This window comes from Pelodiscus sinensis, chromosome 18, assembly GCF_052426305.1.
Source record: "Pelodiscus sinensis isolate ZL-2025 chromosome 18, ASM5242630v1, whole genome shotgun sequence".
In the NCBI taxonomy this organism is placed as follows: Eukaryota; Metazoa; Chordata; order Testudines; family Trionychidae; genus Pelodiscus; species Pelodiscus sinensis.
This window is the reverse complement of record NC_143069.1, coordinates 1694016-1721356: the sequence shown is the minus strand read 5'-3', so window position 1 is coordinate 1721356 and position 27341 is coordinate 1694016. Positions and strand designations below refer to the sequence as shown.

General features: G+C 68.5%; 4 protein-coding genes across 8 annotated transcripts; 1 reads left to right on the top strand and 3 right to left on the bottom strand.

Moving 5' to 3' along the window:
• Window positions 1-951: 951 nt before the first annotated feature.
• On the bottom strand, window positions 952-6424 carry EXOSC5 (exosome component 5). The gene is made up of 6 exons (XM_075917826.2): window positions 6203-6424; window positions 5482-5595; window positions 4940-5061; window positions 3272-3412; window positions 2693-2782; window positions 952-1964 (listed from the first exon to the last, which is right to left on the bottom strand). Exons 1-6 carry the CDS (start codon window positions 6390-6392, stop codon window positions 1872-1874), a joined length of 750 nt encoding a protein of 249 aa, XP_075773941.2. The 5' UTR covers window positions 6393-6424; the 3' UTR covers window positions 952-1871.
• A 13-nt stretch (window positions 6425-6437) lies between these two features.
• On the top strand, window positions 6438-11389 carry BCKDHA (branched chain keto acid dehydrogenase E1 subunit alpha). Its single transcript, XM_075917820.2, has 9 exons — window positions 6438-6598; window positions 7397-7576; window positions 7959-8045; window positions 8979-9087; window positions 9348-9509; window positions 9894-10100; window positions 10308-10449; window positions 10526-10697; window positions 10946-11389. The coding sequence occupies exons 1-9, from the start codon at window positions 6521-6523 to the stop codon at window positions 11114-11116; spliced, it is 1308 nt and encodes a 435-aa protein (XP_075773935.2). The 5' UTR covers window positions 6438-6520; the 3' UTR covers window positions 11117-11389.
• Window positions 11390-11534: 145 nt separating this feature from the next.
• On the bottom strand, window positions 11535-17961 carry B3GNT8 (UDP-GlcNAc:betaGal beta-1,3-N-acetylglucosaminyltransferase 8). 3 transcript variants are annotated; one of them, XM_089769866.1, is made up of 3 exons: window positions 15461-17961; window positions 13868-13948; window positions 11535-13121 (listed from the first exon to the last, which is right to left on the bottom strand). In XM_089769866.1, exons 1-3 carry the CDS (start codon window positions 15467-15469, stop codon window positions 11913-11915), a joined length of 1299 nt encoding a protein of 432 aa, XP_089625992.1. In that variant the 5' UTR covers window positions 15470-17961; the 3' UTR covers window positions 11535-11912. The 3 variants fall into 3 exon arrangements, with proteins under 3 accessions (XP_089625992.1, XP_075773938.1, XP_075773940.1); XM_075917823.2 differs by lacking the exon at window positions 15461-17961 and adding an exon at window positions 14992-15338; XM_075917825.2 differs by lacking the exons at window positions 13868-13948; window positions 15461-17961 and adding an exon at window positions 14992-15351.
• Window positions 17962-18113: 152 nt separating this feature from the next.
• Window positions 18114-27288, bottom strand: DMAC2 (distal membrane arm assembly component 2). 3 transcript variants are annotated; one of them, XM_075917827.2, is made up of 6 exons: window positions 26775-27288; window positions 24253-24434; window positions 21694-21774; window positions 21403-21542; window positions 19387-19549; window positions 18114-18416 (listed from the first exon to the last, which is right to left on the bottom strand). In XM_075917827.2, the coding sequence occupies exons 1-6, from the start codon at window positions 27141-27143 to the stop codon at window positions 18266-18268; spliced, it is 1086 nt and encodes a 361-aa protein (XP_075773942.2). In that variant the 5' UTR covers window positions 27144-27288; the 3' UTR covers window positions 18114-18265. The 3 variants fall into 3 exon arrangements, with proteins under 3 accessions (XP_075773942.2, XP_075773943.2, XP_089625993.1); XM_075917828.2 differs by lacking the exon at window positions 21694-21774; XM_089769867.1 differs by lacking the exon at window positions 18114-18416 and having other exon boundaries at window positions 19406-20173.
• Window positions 27289-27341: the final 53 nt, after the last annotated feature.

Genomic DNA, 27341 nt, shown 5'->3' with positions numbered 1-27341 from the left:
CTATTCTCTTTGCCCACTGGGCAGACGCCTGCCTCTGGGGGGAGCATGGCCAGGGCGCAGCACGGGACCCGCAGGCCCTGGGGGAACAAGGCCCCTGCAGGCGAGGGCGTCAGGTCCCGGAAGCACCGGCTGGCGGGCCCCCTCGGGCTGGTGCTTTTGCAGGCAGCTCCCAGCAACCCGGCTGCGCTGCCCTGGCGGAAACGCTGCCTCCCCCCGCGCCGTGCGGTGCCGGCCTCCCCGGGCTGGGCTCAATTCAAGGAGGGAAGCAGGGGGGCGGGGGGAGGTTCAGGTCAACCCGGGCAGGAGAGGGGTGGTTGGGAATTGGGCCCTGTGGACAGAGATCAGTGGGCAGGAGGGGGACCCAGGCCCTGCTCCGGAGGTGGGGCCCTGGCCCAGGCTGGAGGCAGGCGGGACGGGGGCCCGGAGGGGAAGGGAAGGGAAGGAATCACCGTGTCCCGTCCTTCAGCCTGGTGCACGAGGGCCCAGGGGCCGAGCGGCTGCAGCCCCAGAGCTGGGCGCAGGCGGGGGGGTCGGTCCCTGGCTCCGGGGTGGTAGGAGGGGCAGGAGGAGACGCGTCAGCGAGCCAGAGTGGAGGGAACCCAAACCCCCAACTCACGGCCACTGGCACAAATCCCTGGGCTCCAGCGTGTGAACCCCCCTTCGCCCTGGCCTGGCTGCAGGGCTGGGCTCTGCTGGGAGCTACTGCACAGCTGCAGCACCCAAAGGGTTAACCTGGGGGGACACTCCGGCACTGCCCCCCCCCCACACACACACCCAGCAGCTCTCCCACTCAGTTTCCCCCAACCAGTCAGCCGGCTTCATGACAGGCCCTGAATTGCACAGCAGCTGCTGCGGAGGCAAATGAAGGCCGCTGGGGGGGGGGGGGGGGACCCTGGAGCTCAGCTGAAGGTGCTGGGGGAGGGGGACACGGCTCACCCCCCACACAGCGGATGGCTGGGAAAGGCCCCGTTTAATGGGCACCGCAGTACAGCACGTGGAGGAGGGGAGGGGCGCCCGGAGTTCAGCCAGGCCTGTGCAGGGCCCATCCGGCGAGGGGCCCCCGCGCCACAGCAGTCCAGGGCCCGGCTGGGGGGCAGTGGGCGGAGCCGGGCGAGGGCCCCCGCGCCGCAGCAGTCCAGGGCCCGGCTGGGGGGCAGTGGGCGGAGCCGGGTGAGGGGCCCCGCGCCACAGCAGTCCAGGGCCCGGCTGGGGGGCAGTGGGCGGAGCCGGGCGAGGGGCCCCGCGCCACAGCAGTCCAGGGCCCGGCTGGGGGGCAGTGGGCGGAGCCGGGTGAGGGGCCCCGCGCCGCAGCACTCCAGGGCCCAGCTGGGGGGCAGTGGGCGGAGCCGGGTGAGGGGCCCCGCGCCGCAGCACTCCAGGGCCCAGCTGGGGGGCAGTGGGCGGAGCCGGGTGAGGGACCCCGCGCCGCAGCACTCCAGGGCCCGGCTGGGGGGCAGTGGGCGGAGCCGGGTGAGGGGCCCCACGCCGCAGCAGTCCAGGGCCCGGCTGGGGGGCAGTGGGCGGAGCCGGGTGAGGGGCCCCGCGCCGCAGCACTCCAGGGCCCGGCTGGGGGGCAGTGGGCGGAGCCGGGCGAGGGGCCCCGCGCCGCAGCAGTCCAGGGCCCGGCTGGGGGGCAGTGGGCGGAGCCGGGTGAGGGGCCCCGCGCCGCAGCAGTCCAGGGCCCGGCTGGGGGGCAGTGGGCGGAGCCGGGCGAGGGGCCCCGCGCCGCAGCAGTCCAGGGCCCGGCTGGGGGGCAGTGGGCGGAGCCGGGTGAGGGACCCCGCGCCGCAGCACTCCAGGGCCCGGCTGGGGGGCAGTGGGCGGAGCCGGGCGAGGGGCCCCGCGCTGCAGCAGTCCAGGGCCCGGCTGCCTCAGGCCTTGGAGTACTTCCGGTGGATGGAGTCCCGGTAGAAGCGGAAGACGGCGTCGGCGGCTCGCTGGGCAGCGGCGATGCACCTCTGCAGCTGTGGGGAGCAGGGAGACGGCGTGAGGGGGCCCCCAGCGGGCCTGGAGCGCCACGCAGCCACGACGCAGCCACGAGCGTGTACACACGAAGTGACAGCCACGCACTACCCAGCAGTGTGCGCAGTCACAAGGGTGCCCTGGGAAGCCACGTGCTCGCACGGCAAGGCCTGCGTGCACCATCACAACACACACTAGCGCACTGCCCATGCCCGGGGGGAGTCTCTGGGGCGCAGCTGGGCCGGGGGCCGAGGCCTCGCGTAGCAGGCTCCAGTCTGGCGCCTCTGGCGCTTGGAAAGCCGGGAGCAAAGGCAGAGGGACCCCTGCTCCGCCGGTCCAAGCCCCGCCCCACTGGTCCAACCCCCCCCAGCAGGGATCTGAGCCCCGCCCCGCAGTCAACCCCCACAGCGGGGCACAGGCTGGCAAGCAGAGAGCCTCATTGGGATTCCAGGCAGGCAGGCGAGACGTCTCCTGACAAAGCCGCTTGCCTGGGGCGCTCAACACCAAACACATCACGCCCCTCGCGGCTCGGCCACGCGCTGGGAGCCCGCTGGCAGGAAGGGGTGGGGGCTGGAATACCAACCCCCTCTCCCTGCTGCCTCGGGGAGACACCAGGGCTGCCCGCCTAGCCCCCCCGCCCAACCCACACCCGGCCCGATGGGCACCCCATGTCCCGGTCTCCAGCAGCCGCAGCCTCCTGGCCTGCCCCACTCCCCGGGCCCCCGCTCACCTCCTCTACTGAGCAAGTCCCCTTGGTAGTGGACATGAGCACCCGCCTCTCCACGCTGCTGATGGCGAAGGTCAGCAGGGCTCGCGCCTCCTGCAGAGGGAGGGCAGAGTGAGCTGCCTCAGCTCTGGTCCCTGCCTGCTGCCCTCCCACCCACTGCGCACCGCACAGAGCCCCCCACCGGCCCAAAGCCCTCAAGTCTTCCCTCAGGGCTTTGCTATCAGACCCTGGCCCAATGCTGGAGACAACTGCCCTTGGGCTGTTAGCCAGGCAGCTGGCTCGCACCAATATCCAGCGGCAGGGAGTTCCACAGGTTGCACGAAATGAGATTAACTCAACTTTACTACATCAGCTCCCAGTGTTGCCACCCCGCACTGGGCCTACGTTTCCCTTATTTCTGACTCGCTGTCACCTGCTGCACTAACCACTAGACCCCGCTGCGGCTCAACTCGAGCCCCGCACGGTGCCAGGTGCGGCACAGACCCCCTCCCCCCCCGCCATCAGGCCCCCGTTATGCTGCAGGTTGCCATTAGTCCCACAGGACCCTGCAGCGCCAACCCGGCCCGGCCACCTCACACCCACTTTCTCCTGCTTGGCCGTAGGGTCGAGGCTGAGGGCTCCATCAGCGTCCAGGGCGCATGTGACCCCACAGAAGAGCGACTTCATGGGCAGGCCGGCGTCCATCAGCCCCATGCAGGCCGCATTCAGGCAGCAGGCCAGCAGCTGGCACCGGGTCAAGGGAAAGGCTGGCAGCCGCGGAGACAATCACCACCAACCCACAGAGGCAGGGCTCAGGCCTCAGAACCACCTGAGACCATGGCCCGTCGGGCCGGGCGCCCCCCAGGCCCCGGCCGAGATCAGGGCCCGTCGGGCCGGGCGCCCCCAGCCGAGACCAGGGCCGGGCGCCCACAGACCCCGACCGAGACCAGGGCCCATCGGGCCGGGCGCCCCCCAGACCCCGGCTGAGATCAGAGCACTGGGCTCTGTAGGGTCTGTAGGATGGGCAGGGGGCTAGGGGCTGACTTGGAAAGGAGAGTGGGGGCTAGTGGTTTCTGTCCCTGGCTCTGGCACAGACTAGTGTGACCCTGAGTAAGCCCCCCCGCGCGCAGAAACCCCCCCCCCCCGACGAGGCTATTGCTGGTGGAAAGGCCACGCCAGGCCCCAGGAGGCGCAGGGCCGCATGCCCTTCCCGCCAGCGCTAATCCCTCCCCGGGGACTTGGCTGAGTGAAGAGAGAGCTGCCCCGGGCAGGCCAAATTAAGTCATCACTCCTGCCTCCATCAGTCTGAGCCAGCCGCCTCCGCCAGCCGCTAATCCCTGCGCCCGGCTACCCCGCCGAGACTCTGTCACTTAGCACCCACATCACGCACCACAACTCAATGCCTCCAGTGCCGGAACGGCTGCTGCACCCACTCCACAGCCCTGCCCAGCCCCGCTTCATGCCAGTTCCTCCGTGCTCGCCCACAACGGGCTGGGCTGCGGGTGAGAGCGAGGGGGCTGGCAGGGACTGCGGGTTGAGAGTGAGGGGAACTGGCAGGCCTGGGCTGGCAGGGGCTGCAGGTGGGGAGCAAGGGGCACCAGCTGGGCTGGGGGCACCTGGGGCTCCCATTCCCTCTTCCCAGTGCCCTGCTTCCCAGGGTCTGCCAGGAAGCCCCATCTGGGCACGGGCCAGAGAGCAAACCCACCCCTAGCAGCCACTGCCACAGCGCGGCCACCACTAGGGGTACCACGGGTTGTTCCATCGGGCGCAGCTGCAGCGAGCGGTGCAGGGGCCTGGACAGCCGAGCCCTTAGGAACAGGGCCTGCGGGACGCACGCTCGCTCCCTGTCCCCCACTGAGCAAGGCAGCCGGGCCTGCCCCAGCTGCCAGGGAGCACCCCCTGCGGACGCCCCTCCCTTCCCTGCGGCAGCCTGGGAGGTCCCCACTGCTCCCTTAGGCTGCGAATGGCAGCAGCTCTGCCCTTCCTGCCCCTGCCCACCACCCCCAGCCTGCCAGGGAGGGGCAGACGCACGCTGAGCTGCCTGGCCTAGGAGGCTGGGATCAGCCAGGGAGCAGGCTGTCCAGCAACTCCAGCCTTGGCGGGACCCCGGGGTCAGGGACGGCGAGCCAAAGGCCCTGGGTGTGCAGGGCGGCAGCTCCCACCCAATGGGGGGGGATGGAAGAGCAAGCGGGCAAAGCGCCCCCCGGCACACGCCGGGCAGCGCCCCCCGGCACACGCCGGGCAGCGCCCCCTGCTGCCTGGGAAGGATACAGAGCCGGCGTCACTGACCACCTGCAGCACGATGGTCACGGAGGTTCGGGGGTGCAGGGTGCCCAGGATAACGGCCTCACACGTCCTCCTGATCAGTTGCTCCCGGCTCTTCTCAAACACGCCTGGGGAAGGACAGGGGGGCGGGCTGACAGCGAGCCGGACCCGCCCCCAGCAGCCACCTGTGCACTGCCCCTGAAACCCAGCCCGCGACCCCGGCATACCAGGCACTGCCCCCACGCCCGTCCGTGCAGACCAGGCCCCTCGTCCCCACAACCGACCCGCCCACCCAAGGCTGGGGAGGCCCCTGTGCCCGGCCGACAGCAGGAGAGTCGCTGCCCCAGCAGACCCTGAACGTGCCAGACAGACGGACCTGCCCCCGGCTTGGGACAACCGCTCAGCGAGCTGCAGGCTGCTTTGTCAGTCCCGCTGCACGGCCCCGTCCTACAAGCTCCTATTATTGTAGGGTGCCCTGTAAACATGCAGCTGCCAGAACCAGGGACTTGGTTTTAAAGCCCCCCCCCAGCCCCGCGGCCGCTGCTTACCCGGGAGCCCCACTTTGGGTTTGAGCAGCACTTCCAGCGTGGCCTGGTCGTACAGCTCCCTGCTGCCCTTCACCTCCGCCGGGCCGTACAGGCCGGCCAGCACCGACGTGTCTCCTGGGGGGGGGGGCGGGTCAGACTCGGCCCCGGCTCCCCGCGTCGGGGCGGGACTGGAAACCCGGAGGGGCCCGGGGGGGGGCAGGCGGCAAACGCCCCGGGGGGGCCCGACCTACGGGTGGGGGGGGCCCCGAGGCGAGGAGCCGGAGAACAGGGACCGGGGGGGGGGGGGGGGGGGGCAGCTCCGGGCCGCAGGCAGGTGGGGGCGGTTTAGAGAGGGCCGGAAGTGAGGGTCCATGAGCGGAAGCGGGGGTCCCGGGCCGGAAGCGGGGGGCCGGAAGTACGGGTCCCAGAGCAGGAAGTGGGGGCCAGAAGCAGGGGTCCCCGGCCGGAAGTGGGGGGGGGGCCGGGCAAGAAGCGGGGGGTCCCCGAGCGGAAGCGGGGGGCCAGGCAAGAAGGGGGGCCGGAAGTGGGGGTCCCGGGCCGGAAGCGGGGGGGCCGGGCAAGAAGGGGGGCCGGAGGTGGGGGTTCCGGGCCGGAAGCGGGGGGGCCGGGCAAGAAGGGGGGCCGGAAGTGGGGGTCCCGGGCCGGAAGCGGGGGGGGGGGCCGGGCAAGAAGGGGGGGCCGGAAGTGGGGGTCCCCGGCCGGAAGCGGGGTCCCGACTCACCCTGCAGGAAGGCGGCGGAGCCGTCGGGGCGGCCGAGCGGGCCCAGCTCGCAGGAGAAGGGGCGCAGGGCGCAGCCCCCCGGCTCGGAGCCCATCGCGACTGCGGGCACCGCCCCCTCTGCACGCGGAACGCGGCCCCGCCCACCGACCCCACTTCCGCTTCCGGGGCGGGCGGGGAGCCCCGTTTCCATAGCGACGGGCGCGCTACGGGGAGGGGGGTTGCCAGGGTGACGCGCAGACGGACGGCGCGGGGAGGCGGGATCACGGTTGCCATGGCGAGGGGGGGCGGGGCTCCAGGCGGCCCCGCCTTCGCAGCAAGATGGCGGCGGGCTGGGGGCTGCGGCGGGGCCTGGGGCGGCTGCTGCTGCTGCGGGGGGCCCGGGGCCTGGGCGCCGCCGTGAGTGCGGGGGGGGGGGGGTGAGCGTCGGTGCTGCCCGCGCGGGGGGGAGCTCCGCGCCCCGTGCCTCAGTTTCCCCGCGGGGCGGGGCTCGGGGTCCCTGCCCCCCCCCCGGGCCGGGATCCCCCAGCAGAGGCCGGGGGGGAGGGGCCGGTTTGGGCGGGGGCGCAGGAAAGGGCCCCCCCCCCGCCACTCCCCCCCCCCCCCCGCGGACCCGGCCTTGAGCCGCCGCCGCAAGGACGCGGCGCCCGCCCCGGACCCACGCGCCGATCACGCGCCGGCCCCGCCACCAGCGATCGGCCCCGCGGGGGGGGGGGCAGCCTCTTGCTGGCTGCACGGGGAAGAAGAGGAAAGGGGGGCGCTGGTGCCCCCCCCTCTGTACCCCATCTCCGCAGAGGGGCAGGGTGGGGAGGGGCGCCCTGGGTCGCGGTGCCCAGCTGGAGGCTGCGTTCGGAACCCTCCTGCTCCCCAAATCTGCCCCCCCAGAGGGAGGGGTGAGCAGGGGCGGGGCCTCGCAGAAGGGGTGGGAAGGAGGCGGGGCCGGGGTGTTGGGGTTTGCGGTGGATCCTGGATTGCACTTCAGTTCCCACAGGGATCTCCCCCGTAAAACGCTGGTGACCCGGCCGGACGCCCCGGCTTTGAGTCCCCCCCCCCCCCCGGCTCTCTTCGCTCGCAGGGCACCTTGGCCATACGCACGCGGGGCCTCAGGCTGGGTGTCCCGCGGCGCGGACACGTGGGGGGAGAAGTGTGGGAGGCAGTGCCCCCCCCCCATCTCACCTGGTCCCTGTTGCCCCCCAGCACGCACGCCGGCAGCAGCAGGAGTTCACCTCCCTGGAGGAGAAGCCGCAGTTCCCTGGCGCCTCGGCCGACTTTGTGGACAAGCTGGATTTTATCCAGCCCAACGTGATCTCGGGGATCCCCATCTACCGGGTCATGGACCGGCAGGGGCAGATCATCAACCCGGATGCTGATCCCCAGGTGGGAGCGAGGTGCTGCAGGGAGCCAGCCCTGGTCTCCCCATCTCCTGCAGGCGGTTCCTCCCCTCCCCCTGGAGCACCTCGTCTGTCCCCCCCCCCCATCTTCCCAGCCCCCGCTTCTGTCCTGCCACCTGGTCTGACCCAGCCTGGCCGCTCTGATGCTCCTTGCAGCCTCTCTCCCATTGGCTGCTTTCAGCCCCTTTCCTGACAGGGGTGGGGGCACACCGGGCTGCCTGGCTGGCGAGGGCATGGGACCCGAGCGCCACTCGGCTGCTTGGGCTTTTCTTGGCCTCGAGTCACCCTGAGATCAGAGCCCTGGGGGGCAGCGCCACCACCCGGCCCCTCCTGCGCTGACCTGCGGCTCCTCGCCCCTCCTGCCCCAGCTCTCCCAGGAGCAGGTGCTGAAGTTCTACAAGACCATGACGCTGCTCAACACGATGGACCGGATCCTCTACGAGTCGCAGAGGCAGGTGCGGCTGCTGGGGGGCAGCACGGGGTGGGCAGGGGAGGCCGGGAGGGGCTTTGGGGCTGGTTCCTGGGCACCCTGCGATTTGCTTCCGTGGTGTTGGATTTTAGGGTGATTAGCTCACCACAGGGGTAATTTCCCACAGTACAGGGCTGAGCACCAGGACTCCAGATTGTCTCCCAGCTTGGGGAGGGCAGTGGGGGCTAGTGGTTAGAGCAGAGGGGGGCTGGGCACCAGGACTCTGGGTTGTCTGCCAGTTTGGGGAGGGCAGTGGGGGCTCGTGGTTAGAGCAGAGGGGAGATGGGCACCAGGACTCTGGGTTGTTTCCCCGCTTGGAGAGGGCAGTGGGGGATAGTGGTTAGAGCGGGGTGGAGGGGGCAGGCGGGCACCAGGACTCTGGGGTTCTCTCCCAGCTCTGGGGGGAGGAAGGGGGAGGGGTCTGTGACTGGCTAAAATCACAGCAGTCCCCTTGGGGTTGTCCCGTGCTGCACTGACCGTGCCACTAAACTGGCCTTCCCGCCCACTGACGCCTTGTTGAAATGGAGCCGCGCTTCGTCCGCCTCCCTCCCCGACAGGAATGAGGCATGGCCAGGCGGGGGTTGCACATTCAATCTGTAACTGTAAAATCAGCAGCTTACACGGCCTGTTTTGCATCAAGCATCTACGAATTCTGCACATTCATAGTCAAAAGCCAGTTCTCACACCGCATGGGAGGGTGGTGCGGAGTCTAGTGGTTAATGCCGGACCCCTGAGTTCTGTTCCCAGCTCTGGGAGGGGAGTGGTGTCTAGTGGTTAGAGCAGAGTTGATTCCTGGGTTCTGTTCCTGTCTGCTCCTCTGTGCATGTCCTCAAGACACAGACCTGGCCCATGCCTCAGTTTCCCCACAGTGGGGAGGATACTGGTCCAGCCCCCAGTTAATTCTTTGTTCCTTTTCCAGGGCAGGATCTCCTTCTACATGACCAACTACGGGGAGGAAGGGACTCACGTGGGCAGTGCCGCAGCGCTCGACGACACAGACCTGGTGTTCGGGCAGTACCGGGAAGCAGGTGCTGGCTGATTGTGGGGGGTGACCCCCACGGCCACCTCGCCCGCATGTCCATGCAGTGCTCACTGGGGGCAGCGCACACGCGCCCGAGCTGTCCCTCCAGGGAAGGCTGGGCTAAAGCCAAGCCACTTCTCAGCCCCTTCCGCCGTGGGACGTGCCTCTGAGTCCCAGGCCCCCGCGGGAGAGCCAACCCCGCGCCCATGGGGGCCCGCTGGCTGCCCCGGGGCCTCCCCGTAACCCGGCTGCGGTTCTGTGCCCCAGGCGTGCTGATGTACCGGGGCTACCCCCTGGACCTGTTCATGGCCCAGTGCTACGGCAATGCCAGCGACACCGGCAAAGGGCGCCAGATGCCCGTGCACTACGGCTGCCGAGACCGGCACTTCGTCACCATCTCGTCCCCGCTGGCCACGCAGATCCCACAAGGTGAGGCCCCCGGCGCCCCTCCCCTGGCCAAGGGCGGGGCCAGTGCACCGGGCGGGGGGGCTGCCGAGGTTCCTCGCTCCCCACCTGCAGCCCCTGCCGGCGCCCTTCATTCCTGCCAGGCCAGCCCTCCCCTCACCCCCGACCTGCAGCCTCTGCCCCCTCCAGCCCTGCCAGTGCCCCTCACCCCCGACCTGCAGCCCCTGCCAGCCCAGCCCTGCCAGGGCCCCTTACCCCCGACCTGCAGCCCCTGCCAGTGCCCCTGACCCCTGACCTGCAGCCTCTGCCAGGGCCCCTCACTCCTGCCCCACAGCTCCTGATCAGGAGGGCGGCTCGGGGCGAGGCACCAAGCCTGCGCTGACCCCTCCCCGCTGCTCTGCCCCCCAGCCGTGGGAGCTGCCTACACCTTCAAGCGGGACAACGCCAACCGGGCCGTGATCTGCTACTTCGGGGAGGGCGCGGCCAGCGAGGGCGATGCTCACGCCGGTTTCAACTTCGCCGCCACCCTCGAGTGCCCCATCATCTTCTTCTGCCGCAACAATGGCTACGCCATCTCCACGCCCACCTCGGAGCAGTACCGGGGCGACGGCATCGGTGGGGCCGGGCCGGGGGCAGGGCGGGCTCACGAGGAAGTGCCGCTGGGGAGAAGGGGGGCGTAGAGCCGCTCTGGCCTCCCCCGAGGCACTGGCCAGGAGAGGGGCTTGGGCAGGAGGGAGTGTGGGGGGCCGGGGGAGGAAGGGTGTCTGAGGCGGGGCTGGCCCAAGGGGCGCAGGGTGACTGGCGGCTCCTCTCCACCCCCAGCGGCCCGCGGCCCCGGCTACGGGATCATGTCCATCCGCGTGGACGGCAACGACGTCTTCGCCGTCTACAACGCCACCCGGGAGGCCCGGCGCCGCGCTGTGGCCGAGAACCAGCCCTTCCTCATCGAGGCCATGACCTACAGGTGGGGGGGGAAGGGGCCGGAGCCAGGCAGGGGGTGGGACCTGCAGGGGGTGGGACTCACACAGCTCCTCCCCCAGGATTGGGCACCACAGCACGAGTGACGACAGCTCGGCCTATCGCTCGGTGGACGAGGTGAATTACTGGGACAAGCAGGACCACCCCATCTCCCGCCTGCGCCACCACATGCTGAGCCGGGGCTGGTGGGACGAGGAGCAGGAGAAGAGCTGGAGGAAGAAATCCCGCAAGAGGGTGAGCAAGGCCCCTCCCCCAGCCCCAGGCTCCGCCCCCCTGGGCTGGACACGGACTCCCTGGGGGGGAGGGGCAGGCTGGGAGCCAGGATCCTGGGCCCCCTGCTGGCTCTGGGTGGGCGGTGGGGCCCAGTGGGTGGGGCTGGGTGCTGAGAGGGCAGTGGGGCCTAGTGGGCGGAGCTGGGCTATGAGGGCGCAACATGGCCCAGCGGGTGGGGCCGGGCTGGCTCACACTCCCTCCCCTGGCAGGTGATGGAGGCCTTCGAGCAGGCGGAGCGGAAGCTGAAGCCCAGCCCCCACTACCTCTTCTCGGACGTGTACGGCGAGATGCCCCCGCACCTGCAGAAGCAGCAGGAGGCGCTGGCGCGGCACCTCCGGCTCTACGGCGAGCATTACCCGCTGGAGCACTTCGAGAAGTGAGGCCTCCTGCCTGTGGGCTGCCGGGCACCCCGCTGCCCTCGGCTGGGGGTCCCTGGGCTTGGGGGGGGGGGGTTAGTGCACTCTCTAATCAGCCTCTGCTTCGGGGGCTGGGTTCTGCCGGGAGGGGCCCTGAGGCCCCTGGGCGCCTGCCTGTTACGTGTGGGTTTGCTGCTCTGGGCGTGGGGGCCGCCTGCTGCTGTTACGCTGCGCTGGGAGCCTGCTGGGGCCTGGCCCCCCGGGTGCCGGTGATCAATAAACTCTCCACACTACGGCTCCCTGCCTCCGTCTGCCACCCCCGTACCCAGCAGCGGGGTCCTGCCCGCAGCCCCCCGTCTGGGGTTCCAGGTGCCTCGCCCCAGAGTCCCCCACGCAGCAGGGGAGCGGCTGCTGCAGGCCATGGGAGGAGGGAGCATGTCTGGTCTCGCGGTCGCGGCATCACAGCCCCCTGGAGCCGCCATGGGGCAGACGCCCCTGAGGGCCCGTGTGGGACGAGTTCCACGCAGGGCATGTAGCCCTGCCAAGCACCGAGCACAGGGTCCTGCCACGCCCCTCAATGGCCCGGGGGGGCTGGCAGGCAGCTTGGGGCAGGGGGGGGAGGGGGAGGTTAAACGCAGGGAGAGGGCAGAGGTGGGCCTGTTCCAGAGAGGGGGCCTTGTGTTTCCACTGGCCGTGTTCCCTTCTTGCCCTGTGCCCCCAAGCCAGGCTCTGCTGTGCCCATACATTGGGGGCAGCCCCCCACGCTGGCGACCCCTGGGGCCAGGCTCCGCCCCACCCCACGCACCAGGCTGGGGTGCCGTCAGCACTGCAGCTGCGGGTCCTGCAGCAGCCGCCAGAGGCGCAGCGTCTGCTGGGGGCTGCGGCGATGCACCAGGAGCAGGCGGCGGTGGGCGCACGGGTCGTCCCGGTCCTTCTCGGGGATGTCCAGGGTCTGGAAGGCGGGGTGGGCCTGGGCCGGCACCCCCAGCCCCTGGAAGCAGAGCCCGGCGTAGACGTCGTCGATGGGGTAGAAGGCCACGTGCTGGGCCATGAGGAGGAGGGGCCGGAGCAGGCGCCCGGCAAAGATGTAGCCGCCCCCGCCGGCGTAGGCCGGGTAGGGCCCCTCGTAGAAGGACTCGGGGATGAAGTACTTGCTCTGGGCCAGGCGGAACGGGGAGGCGTTGGCCATCACCTGCCCCGTGTAGAGCGTCTCGGCCCGGGCGGGCTCCAGCCCCGCCAGGAAGGCCAGCACCTGGGGCGTGTTGACGAAGACGTCGTCGTCGCCCTTGAGCACGAAGCGGGCGTGGGGGCAGTGCGCCGCCGCCCAGCCCAGGAACAGGAAGTCCTTGAGCGTCAGGTTGAAGAAGGTGTCCTCGAAGTCCCACACCAGCAGGTCGCCGAAGGCCTGGCCCTCGTGGGCCACCAGCTGGCGCAGGTCGGGCTGGTGCGGGCCGTGGGCAGTGCCCAGCAGGAAGAGGGTGCGCACCGCCTGCCCGCCCGGCGCCCCCTCCTGGCCCCAGGTCTCCCGCACGGCCTGGCGGGCGGCGAAGTGGCCCGGCTGTGACTTGATGGCCAGCAGCAGGAAGGGGCGGCTGCCGGCGCACTTGTGGGGCTGGTTGAGCAGCAGCGGGAAGCGGCGGCACCCGGCGTGCAGCACGAAGCGCCGGTGCTGCTCCGGGTAGGAGGCGAAGTCCCGGATCTCGGCCGCCACGGCCAGCCCGGCCCTGCAGTCCCACGAGCCGTTGGCCAGGCCCCACTCCAGCGCCCGGAAGAGCTGGTGCTGCTGGCGGTTCCAGTAGGCGTCCGCCTGGGGGATGCTGCCGCGCAGACGCTGGAGGGAGCTGTTCAGCCCGGCCGGGTCGACCTCCAGCAGCTCAGGGGGCAGGAGCTGGGTGGGGTGCTGGGCGGGCAGGGGCTCCGGCTGCTCCTCGCTCCACTCCACGTAGGCCTTCAGGGCCAGCAGCGTCAGCAGCGCCAGGGCCACCGTCAGCACCTTGGGCCCCTTCATGGCTGCGCGCCATCCCGGAGCCTGCAGCACGGGGGGGGGGGGCTGTGGTCAACGGGGCCGAGAGCGGCCCAGGGAGCGATCCCTGCCAAGGTGACGCGGGCGCCTGAGGGCGGGCCAGGGGCCTGCAGGACGCATGCTCAGCTCCCCCCAACGGGGCTCCGCGTGGGCAGCCCGGATCTCAGGTGGCTTGGCTCTCACACCTAGTGCCACGGACGTCACTTTCCCCTTGGCCACGCCGGGCGCGTCTTCCACGACCTCCAGGTGCTGCTTGGGGCAGGCCCCGGGCCCCGGGCAGCACTTCCAGCCTCCCTTGGGGCCGAGCCCCCCAGCCAGCCCCTGTGTGGCCCCAGGACCCTGCTCCCTCCCTCCTGGGCCCGGGCCCCGGTGTCCCTGTCTGCTCCGCCCCCAGCCGGACGGGCCGCTGCCTTGGGCTGCGGGGAGTTTGGGGGGCCACGGGCCGCTCGCTGAGCCGGCACCCCCCGCCCCTCGTGGAAAGGGGAGCCCCGGGGCTGGGCCCGGCCCCCTCCCTGCCTCCTTTACCCACAGGGATTGGCTGCCAGTAGCGGCTGGCCCGGGCCAGGGCGTTTCCTGGTCACTCCTGGGACCGGCCAGGCGCTGGCCAAGGGGCTCGCTCTGGGTCTCTCGCTTTGGAAGGGGCCTGGCTCCCCCGGGGGGCGCCCCCAGGGGCCCCGGCCGAAGCAAGGGGCTGGGGAAGAGCCTGGCTGTGACCAGCGCCCGGCCGGGGGACATGCGGCTGCCTCCGTTACCTCGCGTGGCTCAAGGGCCCGGTCCCTCCGCGCCGGGCTCGGCCATTCCCCGCCGGGCGAGCGACAGCCCCAGCGTGGTCCCTGCGAGGAGACAGGCCAGGTCAGTCCCTGGCAGCCCGGCCGCGGCGGGGCGGAGGGGCTGGGAGTCCGGGGCCGGGGGAGCGGGGCAGCTGCCGTGCAGAGAACGGGGCCGGGGCTGCAGGACCGACGCGCTAGTCCCTGGCATCTCCTCCAGAGCGCGGCGCTCCGGGGACCGGCCTCGGGCCCAGCGGGAACCCGCCGGTGACTCCTGCCCAGGCAGCAGCCGGGCGCACGGCGCCACGCCCGACACAGACCGCCCCGGCCGCTGCCCGACTGGCCTCCCGCGCAGGGCCACGGGGCCGCGACCGAGCGGTGTCCAGAGCCGGCCCCCCAGCCGGGGTCACCCGCCGGGGAGGGGAGCGGGGGCTGGGCGGGGCCCTGTTTCTACAACCCCCCCCCCCCCCAGCCTGTTTATCTGGCACAGCTGAGTCCTGCCCCTCCCCAGGGCAGCCAATGGGGGGGGCATAGCCAGGGCCAGGACAGTGAACCCCCACCCCATGGCAGTCCTGGGCTGTGGGAGGGAGCGGGGGCCACCAGCAGGGCTGGGGGGGCAGGACTGGGGGGGCGGGAGCAGGGGGCACCGGCAGGGCTGGGGGGGCGGGAGCAGGGGGCACCGGCAGGGCTGGGGGGGGGCGGGAGCAGCGGCAGCGCGGGGGGGGCAGGACTGGGGGGCGGGAGCAGGGGGCAGCGGCAGGGCTGGGGGGGGCAGGACTGGGGGGTCGGGAGCAGGGGGCACCGGCAGGACTGGGGGGGCGGGAACAGGGGGCAGCGGCAGCGCTGGGGGGGTCGGGACTGGGGGCGGGAGCGAGCGGGGGGCACGGGGGGAGACAGCAGCGGGTGCCTCGGGGGAGCCGGTCCCAGCCCCTGCAGCCCCCCGGAGTAACCCCCCCCCCTGCCCGGCCCGCGGCGGGGAAGCCGGGGCCGGGCACCAGCTGGACGCGGCGGCGGCCGCTCGCTCCCAGCCGGGCTACGTCCAGCCCCCGGCCGGGAGAGACGCCGAGACCCGGCCCCGCTTTCCGTTCCGACCCCCCGGGCCCGCTCACCTCCGGCTCCGCTCCGCGCCCGCCTCGCCTCGCCCGGCGCGATCCCGGCGCGCCCCACCCCGGGAGCGGCCCGCCCCTGCGGGCCTTCGCCTCCCAGCCCAGGCTCAGGGCGGGGCCGCCCCCGCGCCAGAAACCGCCCCCCCGGGGCTCCTGCCCGCGGCTGGGCTCAGGGCCCCCCTGGGGGCCACATTGGGCCCGGCCTGGCCCAGCTGCCAAAGGGGAGCAGCCCAGAGCCGCCCGGCCCGGGAAATGTCCAGCTGCCCAGGCCCACAGTTCTAGGGCTTAGGGGAAACTGAGGCACGAGGCAAGGCCCAGCTGCTGCATCATCACCATGAGAAAGGCGGGGGGGGGGCAGAGGCGGGGGAACCTGCCCGTGCGACCCCAGGCACGGGTGCGTTGCCTCCCCCCCAGGCTGGGGACAAGCCCCCCGAGCGGAACGCGGCGCCGTGCTCCGGCCTGCCCGGCTCACCGTGGCCATGTGCTGTGGACACCCACAGAGGCAGCAGGCGGCACGGAGCCAGGCCCCAGGCAAGGGGCTGGGGGTCCCAGGCGCCGGGTCCCGGCCCTGCAGGTCGCAGACAGCTGGCTGGGGCGGGCAGGAAGAGCAGCGTGAGAAAGAGGAAGAGGAAGAGGGAAGCTACAGCAGGGCTTGGCCTGGTGCCCTGTGCCAGTGTCCGGCTGGCTCGGCCCCGCCCGGGCCCCGCACTAGGGCAGGGGGCCGGGTGCTTACAGCCCAGCCGAGGCTGCCCAGCCCTGCCGCCGGGCGCCAGGGGGTCCCCACCCCGCTGCCCTGGAGTCCCCCAGGGCAACACCCACACACCACAGGGCTGGCAGTGTCACCGAGCCCCGCACATGCCTGGCACAACCCCCCACCCACGGCAGGGCGCTGGGAACCAGCCCTTCACAAGGCCACAGGCCACACCGTGCAGGCACCAGGCTGGAGACGGTTCTAGGGCCACGGGGAGGGGTAACCCCGAAACCGCCTCCTCCCCAGCCTCAGCTGATGCTCACAGGCCACGTCCAGTAGCCACGGCGGTGCCCCGATCCGCCCAAGTCCGTCCCCGGGGCCAGCAGCCAAGGCGAGCGCTGGGACGCTGCTGAGCCAGGCAGGAACCAGGCACGCTCCCACCGAGGCCTCGCATCCGACACGGCGCAGGGAACGACGGGCCCGGAGCAGCTCCGGAGGCAGCGAGACGAGAACCTGGGCCCGGCCCGCTTTGGAGACGTGGCTCAAGGCCCAGCCGCCCTGCACAGCACCAGCCTGGGAAAGGTGCGTTAACGAGGGGGCAGGGAGAACCCACCCATCTCACGGCAGCGATTTAGGTAGTGACGTCGCACGGGGGGGGCATGAGAAGGGGCCACAGAATCACCAAGGGGGCAGAGAAAGCGACTAGGGGCTTGTTATTTGTCCCTAATGCACCAAGTGAAACTAACTGGCGGCAGGTCTACAGAAGCACTGCACCCACCAACCTGCGGAACTCTCTGCTGGGGGATGTGACGGAGGCCAGAACCCAGCTCCAAGGGAAGTTCCCGGAGGACAGGTCCCTCGATGTGTTGGCCAGGACGGGTAGTGACACCCCCCCCCTAGGGGCCCCTAAACCTCTGCCTGCTCCAAGCTGGGATCCCTCAATAGCTGCCCCGTTCGGTTCATTCCCCGTGACCTGGCCAGCACTAGGCCTGGCTTTCCCACGGGGCTACCCCCGCTTGTTCTCCATCCCCTGCGCACTTCAGATCTGAGCCTTGGGGGGAGGGGCAGGAGGATGCTAGAGCCGAGTCCCTGCACTGCCACAGGGCCCCTGCCAAGGAAACCAGCTTCCCGGTTACAACCTGCCGGGCGTGCAAGGCGATGGAGGGAAGTGGGGTTCAGGGGTTAGAGCTCGGGGCAGGACTCCAGGGTTCCATGCTTGGCTCCGGGAGGGGAGCAGGGTCTAGCGGTTAGAGGGGGTTCGGAGCAGGGACGCCTGGGCTCTCTTCCCAGCGCTGAGGGAAGAGTGGGGTCTAGTGGTCAGAGCCAAGGCGGGGCTGGGAGCCAGGACGTTCCCTGGAGTGGCGCAAAGCAGGAGGGTGCTGACCCGTTTGCCTGGGCGCCAGCTGCTTCCCCCCCCCCGCCCCACGGAGTCATCAAGGCCCCCCGGGGCTTTCAAAGCAGAGCGAGCAGCAGGCTCTGCTCCTGCCCCGCACCCAGCTAACGCCGCCCTCCCCTCCGCCCACTATCGGCTCCAGGTGGCTGCGCCTTGCACCCAGCCCTGCGCACCACAGCTCCCCGGCAGCGGCTCCCTTTGCGGGAGTGAGCCGCGTGGGTGGGCGGCCAGATGCCAGAGGGGGAGCAGGGCTGCGTCTCTGCAGGCGCCAGAGCGCGGGCGGCACCGTGCAGGGAGAGGAACGGCCGGGCGCCTGGGATCTGCCCTGGCCCCCGGAGGGAGGACATGGTGGGCGTCCGATCTTGCATCGGACACACTTTGGTGCTGACGCCATGGCCTGGCTCCTCGGGGTCCCCGGCAGAGCCCTGTGCGGCTCCAGGGCCGGCTCTGCCCTCAGCCGACATGGGGCTAATAAAAGCTCTGACCTCCCCCGGATCCTAGCCCCCGCCGCGGCAGCAGAGCAGCTACAGGAGGAATTCGGGGAGGCCAGGAGGACGCGTCTGCGAAGCAGCGAGCCAGGAGACGGGTGCGGAAGGGATATTCAGACAGGCCCGGCGCAGCCCCCCTGCCTCGTGCGCCCGAGGAGCGGGGCGTGGCGGCCGTTTCCCTGGGGTGAAGATGTCCGGGATGGGCATGGGCATTTTCTGTTTCCATCCTGCTGTTCCCTAACCCGGAATGTCGGGAACACACCTCCCACCTGTGCTGAGAACTCTCAGCCCCACGCGAAACATCCTCCCCTTCTCCTGGCTTCAGGAGCCGGTCCAGGCGCCCACCGGCTCCGACGCCAGGGACCCACACAGCCCGTAGCGGGAAAGGCCCTTCCCAGCCGCCCAGATCTGTCTCTCGGGGATCCTTGCGTGCTCCCGGCGCTCGGGACCTGCTGACGTGCCGCTCCGGCGCAGAGCTTGGCGGTGCCAGGCACCCTCCTGTCCCGGGGATGCCGGGAGCGCGTCGGAGCCGCGTCGCCACAAGGACACCAGCTCAGCGCAGGGAGAGGCCTTTAATCCGCACGACTCAGCTGTGGCCGCGATCTCCGGCCCTTTGAGACCAAAGCAGGGGGCTCAAATCCCAGGGAGCGCGGGAGCAGCCATCTCTTCCCGCCCTCTTCCAGCAGGGGGCGGTGCAGCCAGGCTTCAGGCTGGGACTTCCTCGGCCTGGCTTGTCTGGGCGCCGGAGTCCAGTCCCACGACCTCGCAGCCCGGCAGCATCTCCTCCACCAGGATCCGGAGCAGGCCCTGGCAGGGCACGGCGGGCAGGTGCGAGAGGTCCAGGCGTCGCAGGTTCCTGCGGGGAACGGGGACGGGTTAGTCGGGGCGGTTGCCAGCCCTGGGCTCACCCCCCCCCCCGGACGGCAAATCCGCCGGAAAGTGACCCCCACCCAGCTCCAGCAGAACCGCGAGGGGCGACGCGGACACGACCCAGGCTGGATTTCTAGCCGTTGGGCTCCGTTCCCACCAGAGCGCCGTGCAACCGGCCTGCTCTGCTGGCCTGCGGGGGAGTGGTGCCTAGTGGTTAGAGCAAGGAGGAAAGCTGCTAGGCCGCTTGGGGTCTATTCACTGCTCCCGGCCCCTGCCTCAGTTTCTCCGCTGGGTGGACGGGGGTTGGGAGATGTTTGGAAAGTGCTTCGGTGTCACGGGCCAACGGGGCAGGCGTCGCTTCCACCCGCGGGCCGAGCACGCCCATCTCCCCCGCCGAGCGCGGTGGCAATCGCCGGAGGGCAAAACGCTGCCTCTGCGGAGGCCCCGGGAAGGGGCAGGATCTGCCCACCCCACAGCCAGGCACTTCCTCCCGCTGGGTGTCTCGTTTGCCCGGCCGGCCTTGCTGGAGACGCTCGCTCAGGGTGGTGCCGGGGGGAAGGGGGGTAGCCCCATAGGCCGCTGCCCATCGAAGCGGCCCGAAGCCCCGTCCTGGTAACCGGCTCCCTGGGGCAGATGGTAACGTGCTCTCACCCACCAAGAGAAACTGAGGCACAGAGCGCCAGTGAAAGTGAAAGCGTGCACCCAGGGGCTCTCCCCTGCTCTAACCACTAGACACCGCCTGGAACCCAGGAGTCCTGAATCACAGGGCCCTTCCTGCTCTACCCACTAGCCCCCACTCCCCTCCCAGACCTGGGGAGGGGACCCTGGAGTCCTGGCTCCCAGCCCCTTCCCTCCTAGAGCCCAGAAAAGAATCTACCCACTAGACATCACCCTCCTTCAGGAGACAGGAACAGACCCCCCCCATCTCCCTGTCCCAACCCCGCGTCCCCACTCACTCCAGCTGCTGCAGGCAGGCCAGGCCCCGCTCCGTGACCTGGGGGCACCCGGCCAGGGACAGCTCTTCCAGGGTCTCCGCGAAGACGTGCAGCCGGCTCAGGGCCCACTCGTCAACATTGGGGCAGCGGCTCAGGTCCAGGGACTTCAGCGCCGTCAGCTTCACTGCAGGGGCGGCAAGGGGAGGCAGACTGGAGCCGCGGTGCCCCCTCCGGAAACCAGCCCCTCTCTCTGCCACCTGCAGGCAGGCCTGGGCCCTGGGCTCTGAGCTGCGGCCAGGGATTCTTCCCCGTGCATCTCACCCACATGCTCCAGGTCCCAGCGGCTGCCAGAGGTGGGGTCAGGAAGGAATTCCCACCACCGCTACCAACTTGGCTCAGCAGAGCCACCAAGGTTTCCCCTTCCTCGGCCACCGCTCCGGGGTCTGCTGCAGGAGGGAGGGAGGCTGTGGCCTGTCACGGGCGGGAGATCGGACTAGAAGATCCCTCCAGGCCGTGGCATCTCTGAAGCCCTTAGGCGCCCTGGCAGAGAGGTGCTGGCCGCAGCTGCGGGAAGGGGCGCCGGAAAAACCAGAACCCCAGCCAGGCGCTAGCACCGCAAATACAAACGTCACTTCTGCCGTCACCAGCAAGCTGAAAAATCATCTCCAGCTACCGCGCCGCTGGCCCCTTCAGCACCCGCCGGGAGCGCCCCGAGCCGGGCTCTCTCCTCCGGCAAGCGAGCCAGGGAGCGTGCCGGTCCCGGGAGGTTGGTGTGGTCTAGCAGCGTTCCCCACGCTGGCTCGGCTGGCTGGGCGGGTAGAAGACACTGAGGGGTCAGTCAGCTAAACAACAGCCCCGAGCACGGAGAGCCAGGCCCACAGACTTTCTGGCACCGCGGGAACTCGGCCACCCCCATGGTCCGGGGACATGCAGTGAACGAGCACCGTGCCGGACCAGAGCGGCTCAGAGCCTGCGCCCGGAGCCCCCATCTGACGGGTCGAATCGTTCCGTTGGCCTGGGCTTTGTGCTGTGACCCGCGCTGGCCCTGCGATCGCACGGCTGAGAGTGTGGGGCCCGGCGTGGGGCTCCCCGGGGCCAGCGCACAGGCAGCTAGAGCAGGCGTTTTCCGAGCCAGGCGCACCGAGAGAGGCGTGGGCGGGAAAAGGGCTTTTCCCCCGGCTCTGCCCTGCAGGGCTCGCAGCCTAATAAACCCCGGCCTGAGCTTTCCCCGGGCTCCAGCTCCCCCGTGCCCCCTACGGACACGCCCTCGCCGCTGAGCGCCCCCCCGCCGGGCTCCCTCCAGCGCGCCAAACACGAAAGACAGCAGGAGGGCGGAGGAGGCTGCGGGGGGCATGGGGGGGGTGGCCTGGCCTCGGCAGCGCTCGCACACAAACATCCCGTCTCCACTTCACCGGCCCCGGCATGGCCCCTGGGTTTAGCATGAAACCCTCCCACCTCATTGTGTGCGGGCGGGTCCCTTCTCGGCACACGGCAGCGTCTGCGCAGCGCTGGGTGCGCCCTAGGGCCCTGCGAGCGAGGAGGAGATGAGGAAGGACAGAAGGGACCATCTCTCCCGCCAGCTACCACGTCCGAGACTCACCCACCCACCCCGCCCCTGCTCAGAGCAACAAAGCATGTCTGCCTGCCGCTGGTAGAGTAAACATCTAACCATCTCTCGGATTTACTAATAGCAAGGGTTTCCTGCAGCAGCAAGTTCCGCAGGTTCCCTGTATACAGCAGGAGACGCACTCACTCCATGCAGGACCACTGGGGGTGCAGAGTTCAGGGAAGACGGAAATCAGCAAAACAAATCATCCTCAGCTTCATCCCTATAGCTCACGATCCCCCACATTGTGCAGATGGGGAAACCGAGGCACAGAGGTGGGGACAGAACCCAAGTCTCCTGAGTCCCAGATGAGGGTTCTATCCACTAGGCCACACTGCCTCCACCGTAATAAAATCCACTCTTGAGAGTCCGAGCGTTTCTGTGCGTCGTAGTGCCCCTGGCTAGCCCCGCCCCACCCCGAGATTTCTCACCTAGGTTATCCAGCCCGTGGTAGTTCACGACGGAGCCAGCGAGGTCGATGGCCTCCACGGGGACGTCTCGGAACTGCAGGAAATCGGAGTTGAACGTCCCGTGCCGCTCCGCACGGAACCAGTGCTCTTGGCCCTGAAACCTGGACGGAAAAAAAAACAGCATTGGGGAAACCGAGTCAGGGTGAGTCGCAGCGAGATGCAACACAGCCCCGGCAGCGGGAGCCAGGCCTTGGCTGAGCAGGGTCCCTGGGCTGGCCCAGATCCCCGGGGCTTGTCCGAGCGCATGGGTACCTCACTCCGCCATGGAGGGACAGGGCAAAGTAGGCTGCGGCGATGTTGTCTCCGTAGAGATTTCTGGTGTAACCGCAGTACCTGGCGAAAGGAGAGGAACGCTCACAACGGTTTTCACCACACCACTAAGATAGTTCACTCTTCCAATTTCACCACTGCCACGGAGCAGGCCCCAGCGCCGCACAGACACGGGCCGTGTTCCAGAGACACGACAGGCGGGAGCGCGCCACGGAGGCCCTGCAGCGCGTGTGGTTTGCCCGGCTGCTACCTGCTCAGCACAGCTGGCCGAGTGTCTCATTTGTGGCTGGAATGGGGCGTTTTGCCCAAGAACGCGCCCCTGGCGCACGTCTGCTTCAATCCATGGGGCCCAGAGCGCGGGCCATGGCTCACTGGAGCCTAGGGGGGTTTTCTGGTCTGTGTCCGTGCAGCGCCTGGCACACGGGGACCCCTCGTGCCGCGGTACTCGCGTAAAAAACTCGACTAACCACCCCGAAGTTACATGCCACCCAAGAATGAAACCCAACAGCCAGCTCGGCCACTCTCCGGCATGCTACGTCAGGACTGGAGACTTAACGATTCCCATGAGCTGCTAGAAACTGGATGGAGACCCAGAAATCCCACCGCTGCCACCATCAGCTGGGAACAGCTTCTAGTCCCGGGGGCAGCTGCAACTCCCGTGTGTCATAGATACATCGAACAACCCTCCCCATGCCTGGCCGCTCAACCCAGCTCTGGTCTGGGTCCATGACTTGTACTTCCCAAATTCCACTGTGTCTCCTGCCTGTGACCCTCTGGTCCCATGACCCTGCTTGACTAGCTCTCAACTGGAGACGCTCGCTCTGCCTTCTAGGTCTGGCTGACAGCTGGGCCCTTGACTGGCGGTCCACAGAGGCAAGGTGGCTGGGCGGGATGGGAATGGGGTTCAAGGCCTGTGAACAGTTTCAAGATCTTGAAAAAGTTTCCCCCTTGGAACTAGGCCAAGAGGGCAAATCTCCAAAACTTCCGAGCTGACAAACGGAACCAAGAAACGTGGTTCGGCTCCACAGAAACGTTTTCTTACATCAGAAGTCGCCCTGATTCTTTCTGACCTTTTTACTTGAACGTTTGTAATCAATGAAGGGAAATTTCTAAACAAAAACGTTCCCAAACGAAAGATTTGAAACATCCCGTTTCAAAAGCTTTCTCCAGCATTTTCGTTGTGCTGGGAAATTCAGCAAAACGGACCCTGTCCGGCGAGCGGCTTCAAATGCGACAAATGGGCATAGGAAACGAACAAGTTAACAATTGCTTAGAAAAGTTACACGCCTTCAAGTGCCAGGGCCTGATGAAACGCACCCTAGAATACTCGAGGAACTGTGAAAGGCGGCATCTGAGCCTCTAGCTAGCATCTTTGAAAAATCATGGAAGACGGGAGATTCCAGAAGACTGGAAAAGGGCAACGGGACGTTTCAAATCTTTCGTTTGGGAATTTTTTTGTTTAGAAATTTCACTTCATTGATTACAAATATTCAAGTAAAAGATATCTAGTGTCCGTCTATAAAAAGGGGAATAAGAACAACCCAGGAAACTACAGATCAGTCAGTTTAACTTCTGTGCCAGGGAAGATAATGGAGCAAGTAATTAAGGAATCATCTGGAAGATAAGAAGATGACAGGTACCAGCCTGCATGGATTTGTAAAGAACACATCATGTCAAATCGACCTGATCGCTTTCTTTGATAGGATAACGAGTCTTGTGGATAAGGGAGAAGCAGTAGACATGGGATACCTAGACTTTAGTAAAGTATTAGATATAGACTCCCAGGATCTTCTTATCAATAAACTAGGGAAATACAACTTAGAAGGGGCTACTCTAAGGTGGGTGCAGAACTGGCTGGATAGCCGCTCTCCGAGAGTCGTTATTAACGGCTCACAGTCAGCTGAAAGGGCAGAACAAGTGGAGTTGGGCAGGGTCTGCTTTGGGACCGGTTCTGTTCACTATCTTCATCAACGATTTAGATATTGCCATAGAGAAGATGCGTATTAAGTCTGCAGATGATCCCGAGCTGGGAGGGGTTGCAAGTGCTTTGGAGGGCAGGGTCAAAATTCAAACTGATCTGGACAAATTGGAGAACTGGGCTGAGATAGAGGATGAAGTTCAATGCAAAGTGCTCCACTTCAGAAGGAACAATCAGTTGCAGGCACATAAAAGAGGAAGCGACGGTCTCGGAAGGAGCCGGGCGGAAAGGGATCTAGGGGCAGCGTGGACCACACGCTGAACATGAGTCAAGAGGGCGACGCTGTTGCAACAAAAGCAAACCCGAGTCTGGGCTGCATGAACAGGCGTGTTGCGAGCCAGACACGAGGAGTCGTTCTTCCGCTCTGCTCTGCCCGCTCAGGCCTCGGCCGGCGCCCCTGGGCATCCCAAGCAGAGGGTCTGCGCGGCTCTGCCTAGGTGCCCGGCCGCCTCCCGACCCGTCACGTTTCCAGTCCCCGGCTGCACACGAGGAGACCAAGATGGCGGCAGCTGGCTCCCATTCCAGCCCCCCCCCCCGGTTCGGGAGCCCCGGGCTGTACACACGCGTTCTTGCGGCGCAGGTTCTTGAAGTGAAGCTTTGCGCTCCAGTCGACGAGGGACTCGATGTCGTAGAACCGGCTGCAGAGGTACCGGAGGAAGCGCTGCCTTAGTGGTTCCGAGGCGGCGGCGCGGCCGGACAGACGGCGGGCGCCCAGCAGGAGGGGCAGGCCCCTGCACGGCTGCAGCTGCAAGACACACGGTTCATCGTGTGGACGGGCAGACGCTCAGTCGCGCTCCTACGGCCCCGGGGCTGGGGGCTGCCCGTGCAAACCCAACAATACACCGCACGGCCCGGGAGATTTCACTGGGGCCGCACCATGTGCCCTGCTGGCTGCACGCCGTGTGAACACCCTGCACAGATGGGAAACCGAATTTCACACCTCGGACGGCTGCCCACGAGCTTGCGCCCGCAGACAGCTCAGCTACCACCGAAGCCCCTCGGCCCCCAGCCCGTGGGAGCGGCTCTGGGAGGGAAGGGTCTAGTGGTTAAAGCAGGGAGATCAGGATTCAGAACCCCTGGGTTCCTTTCCCAGCTCCTTTAATTGGCCAGTTCTGTGCCTCAGTTTCCCCTGTGTATAGAGAAGAAATAATAAATGAGTCGGGGGTTCAAACAAACCTTGATCCCATGCAAGGTCTCCTCTAATCTTTTCCATCCCTGTGCAGATTTTTTCCATCCATGTGCGGAATCAATTTTTTACGTGCACAGAGGCCTATGCAAATACGCACCACCAACAGAAACAGCAAACCTAGCGGAGGGCACTCTGCTAATCAGCCCAGCTCACAGGGAACCCTGGTCCTTCCCCATCCGGATCACCCACTGCCGCCAAATCTTGGGCAACTCCTTTCTCCCGCCGGTGCCTCAGTTTCCCTGTGCTTATTCACCCCACAGCTTCCTTCATTTGCTGCATAACTACGGGACCTACATTTCCGGGGTCTCTGTTTTTAGCCTGAAGCAGGAGAGCAGACAGTGCTAGCCACACTGCCGTGTCTGCTTCTCACAGCCCCAGATCACAGCTGCCGGCCCGCGCTGAGGAAGCTGGTGACTGTGAAGAAATCTGTGGTCCAGACACGGCTGAGAAGTGCTCAAGCACACAGCTGCACGCGGGCCTGCTGCATTTCCTGTGGGTGCAGCCGCGTTCCCCAGGGAGGGACCGCCAGGCCTGGCTCGTCAGCGTCACGAGCCGAACGGGAGGAGGGGGAAAGTCCAGTTGAAGAAGCCAAACCCAGGAGACGAGAGGCACCGCTCGCCCGGAGCGGAGCGGAAAGTTCCGTGGCTTGAGGGGGCAGGCCGGACTGCTCTGCGTGGTTACGCCCAGCTCCCAATTTCGGGGGCCACCTCAGGATCTCTACAGGGCTGGCGGTTGCACCGCTGGGAAGCCCAAGTGGGTCCCAAACAGGCCGTCTTGGCTGCTTGTGCCTGCCCGGCATGGCTTTAGAGGGAACCGTTCGCCAGATTTCGGGTGAGACTCCTCTCGTCCCCCGAGGAAGCGACTGTCACAAGAGCCACAGGGAGGCCTGTCAAGGCTAGAGTCCTCCCCAGCAGGTCAAGGCCAGTTTGCTACCGTCGCTGCTCGGTGCCGCCGCCTGGCCAACACCCCGCCCCCCCCGGGGTAAAGCACAGCCGGGCAGCGCTGTACACGGCTCGCGAGGCCACGGCACAGACCCAGGTCGCGCTGGCGACGGCTGGGGGGTACTCGCCGGCCCCCCCGGGGTAAAGCACAGCCGGGCAGCGCTGTACACGGCACGCGAGGCCACGGCACAGACCCAGGTCACGCTGGCGACGGCTGGGGGGTCACATCCCTGAGCCCCGAGAAAAGGCCAGTGCACACGTGGCCGAAATCTTCGCTCGGCAAGGGGAAGGCTCATCAGTCAGCGACACCCGGAACGGGTATTCAGCGGGGGCACCCCCCTGCCGTGTCCAGAGCAGCCTCTGTCCCTGGGGAGCCCGGGTGCCCCACAACCAGGGGCTGCTCCCCAGCCCGGATCCCACTTTTGTCAGTTACCGGGTGACGCCAGGGCCTGTCCCGTGTCCCCGGTGAGCGGGATAAGGGGGTGTCGCCTCCCCGTCCCACCACTAGCTCAAGGCCGAGGCGTGAAACGGGAGGGGGAGGGGGCTCGGTCCCACCCTCAGAGCCGGCCCCAGTCTGCGGGCCCCAAGCGTGTCCCATGGAGACCCCCTGGCCCGTGCTCTGGGCTCCCCCTTCCGGGGGGGGGGGGTCACCGCAACCCCCCTGGGAGTTTCACGCCCACCCGGCTCTCGCAGCCCCTCCCTCCTCGCCAAGGCGGCGCAGCCCCACGGCAGCCGGAGCACGCAGCGGGGGGGGTCGGTTCTGGGGGATGCGAGGGGGCAGATTCTGGGGGCAAGAGGCGAGGGGGCAGGTTCCGGGGGGGCAGGTTTCGGGGGGGCAAGAGGCGGGGGGGGCAGGTAACGGGAGGTGCAGGGGGGGCAGATTCTGGAGGGGGCGGGGGGAAGGTTCCGGGGGGGCAAGAGGCGGGCGGGGGGGGTTACCCCCCATGTCACCTACCGCCCTGGGCGCCGCCATCTTGGACCGGCCACGTGACTTGCGGCCCCGCCCCCCGCCGCTTGGCCCCGCCCCCTGCGCTGGGAGCCCGGACTCCTGGGTTCTCTCCCCGGCTCGGGAGGGGGAGGGGGAGGGGGAGGGGCGGGGCCTCCGCTCTATTTGCGGCTCTTGCTCCTGGCGCGCCCTGCTCCGTGCCTCAGTTTCCCTGCCCGGGTCACGCTGGGCCGCCCAGCTCGCCAACGGGGGGAGGGGCCTGGGCGAGCTGGGGCAGCCGTGCCTCAGTTTCCCTCCAAGAGCCGGCCCAGGCCCCCCGCTCCTGGACACAGGCTCCCCCCGCAATGTCAGGGGGGGCCTGCGGGCTGGTCCCTGCATCTGCCCCCCAGGCAGGGCCGGGCAGCCCCACGGCGGGTCCCCGGAGCGGGCCAGGGGGTTTCCTGCCAGTCCCACCTTTGCCCTGGGCCTGCCTGCCTGGCCCGGGAGCAGCGGGGGAGGGAGCAGCCCGGCAGCCGCCCGCCGTAGGTGCAGGGACCGGCCTTGTCGCCTGCGACCTTTGAGCCCATAGCTCCAGAG

Coding starts and splice junctions, on each gene's coding strand:
- EXOSC5 (XM_075917826.2), bottom strand. CDS start 6,392: ATGGAAACGGGGCTCCCCGCCCGCCCCGGAAGCGGAAGTGGGGTCGGT. Junction 5,062..5,481: donor ACCCAAAGTGGGGCTCCCGG/GTAAGCAGCGGC, acceptor GTCCTTCCCCAG/GCGTGTTTGAGAAGAGCCGG. Junction 1,965..2,692: donor GGACTTGCTCAGTAGAGGAG/GTGAGCGGGGGC, acceptor TGCTCCCCACAG/CTGCAGAGGTGCATCGCCGC.
- B3GNT8 (XM_089769866.1), bottom strand. Junction 13,122..13,867: donor GGGCCCTTGAGCCACGCGAG/GTAACGGAGGCA, acceptor CCCGTGCTGCAG/GCTCCGGGATGGCGCGCAGC.
- BCKDHA (XM_075917820.2), top strand. CDS start 6,521: ATGGCGGCGGGCTGGGGGCTGCGGCGGGGCCTGGGGCGGCTGCTGCTG. Junction 10,101..10,307: donor GTACCGGGGCGACGGCATCG/GTGGGGCCGGGC, acceptor CTCCACCCCCAG/CGGCCCGCGGCCCCGGCTAC. Junction 10,450..10,525: donor ATCGAGGCCATGACCTACAG/GTGGGGGGGGAA, acceptor CTCCTCCCCCAG/GATTGGGCACCACAGCACGA.
- DMAC2 (XM_075917827.2), bottom strand. CDS start 27,143: ATGCAGGGACCAGCCCGCAGGCCCCCCCTGACATTGCGGGGGGAGCCT. Junction 24,435..26,774: donor AGATGGCGGCGCCCAGGGCG/GTAGGTGACATG, acceptor TGTGTCTTGCAG/CTGCAGCCGTGCAGGGGCCT. Junction 18,417..19,386: donor GCCTGCCTGCAGCAGCTGGA/GTGAGTGGGGAC, acceptor CGTTCCCCGCAG/GAACCTGCGACGCCTGGACC.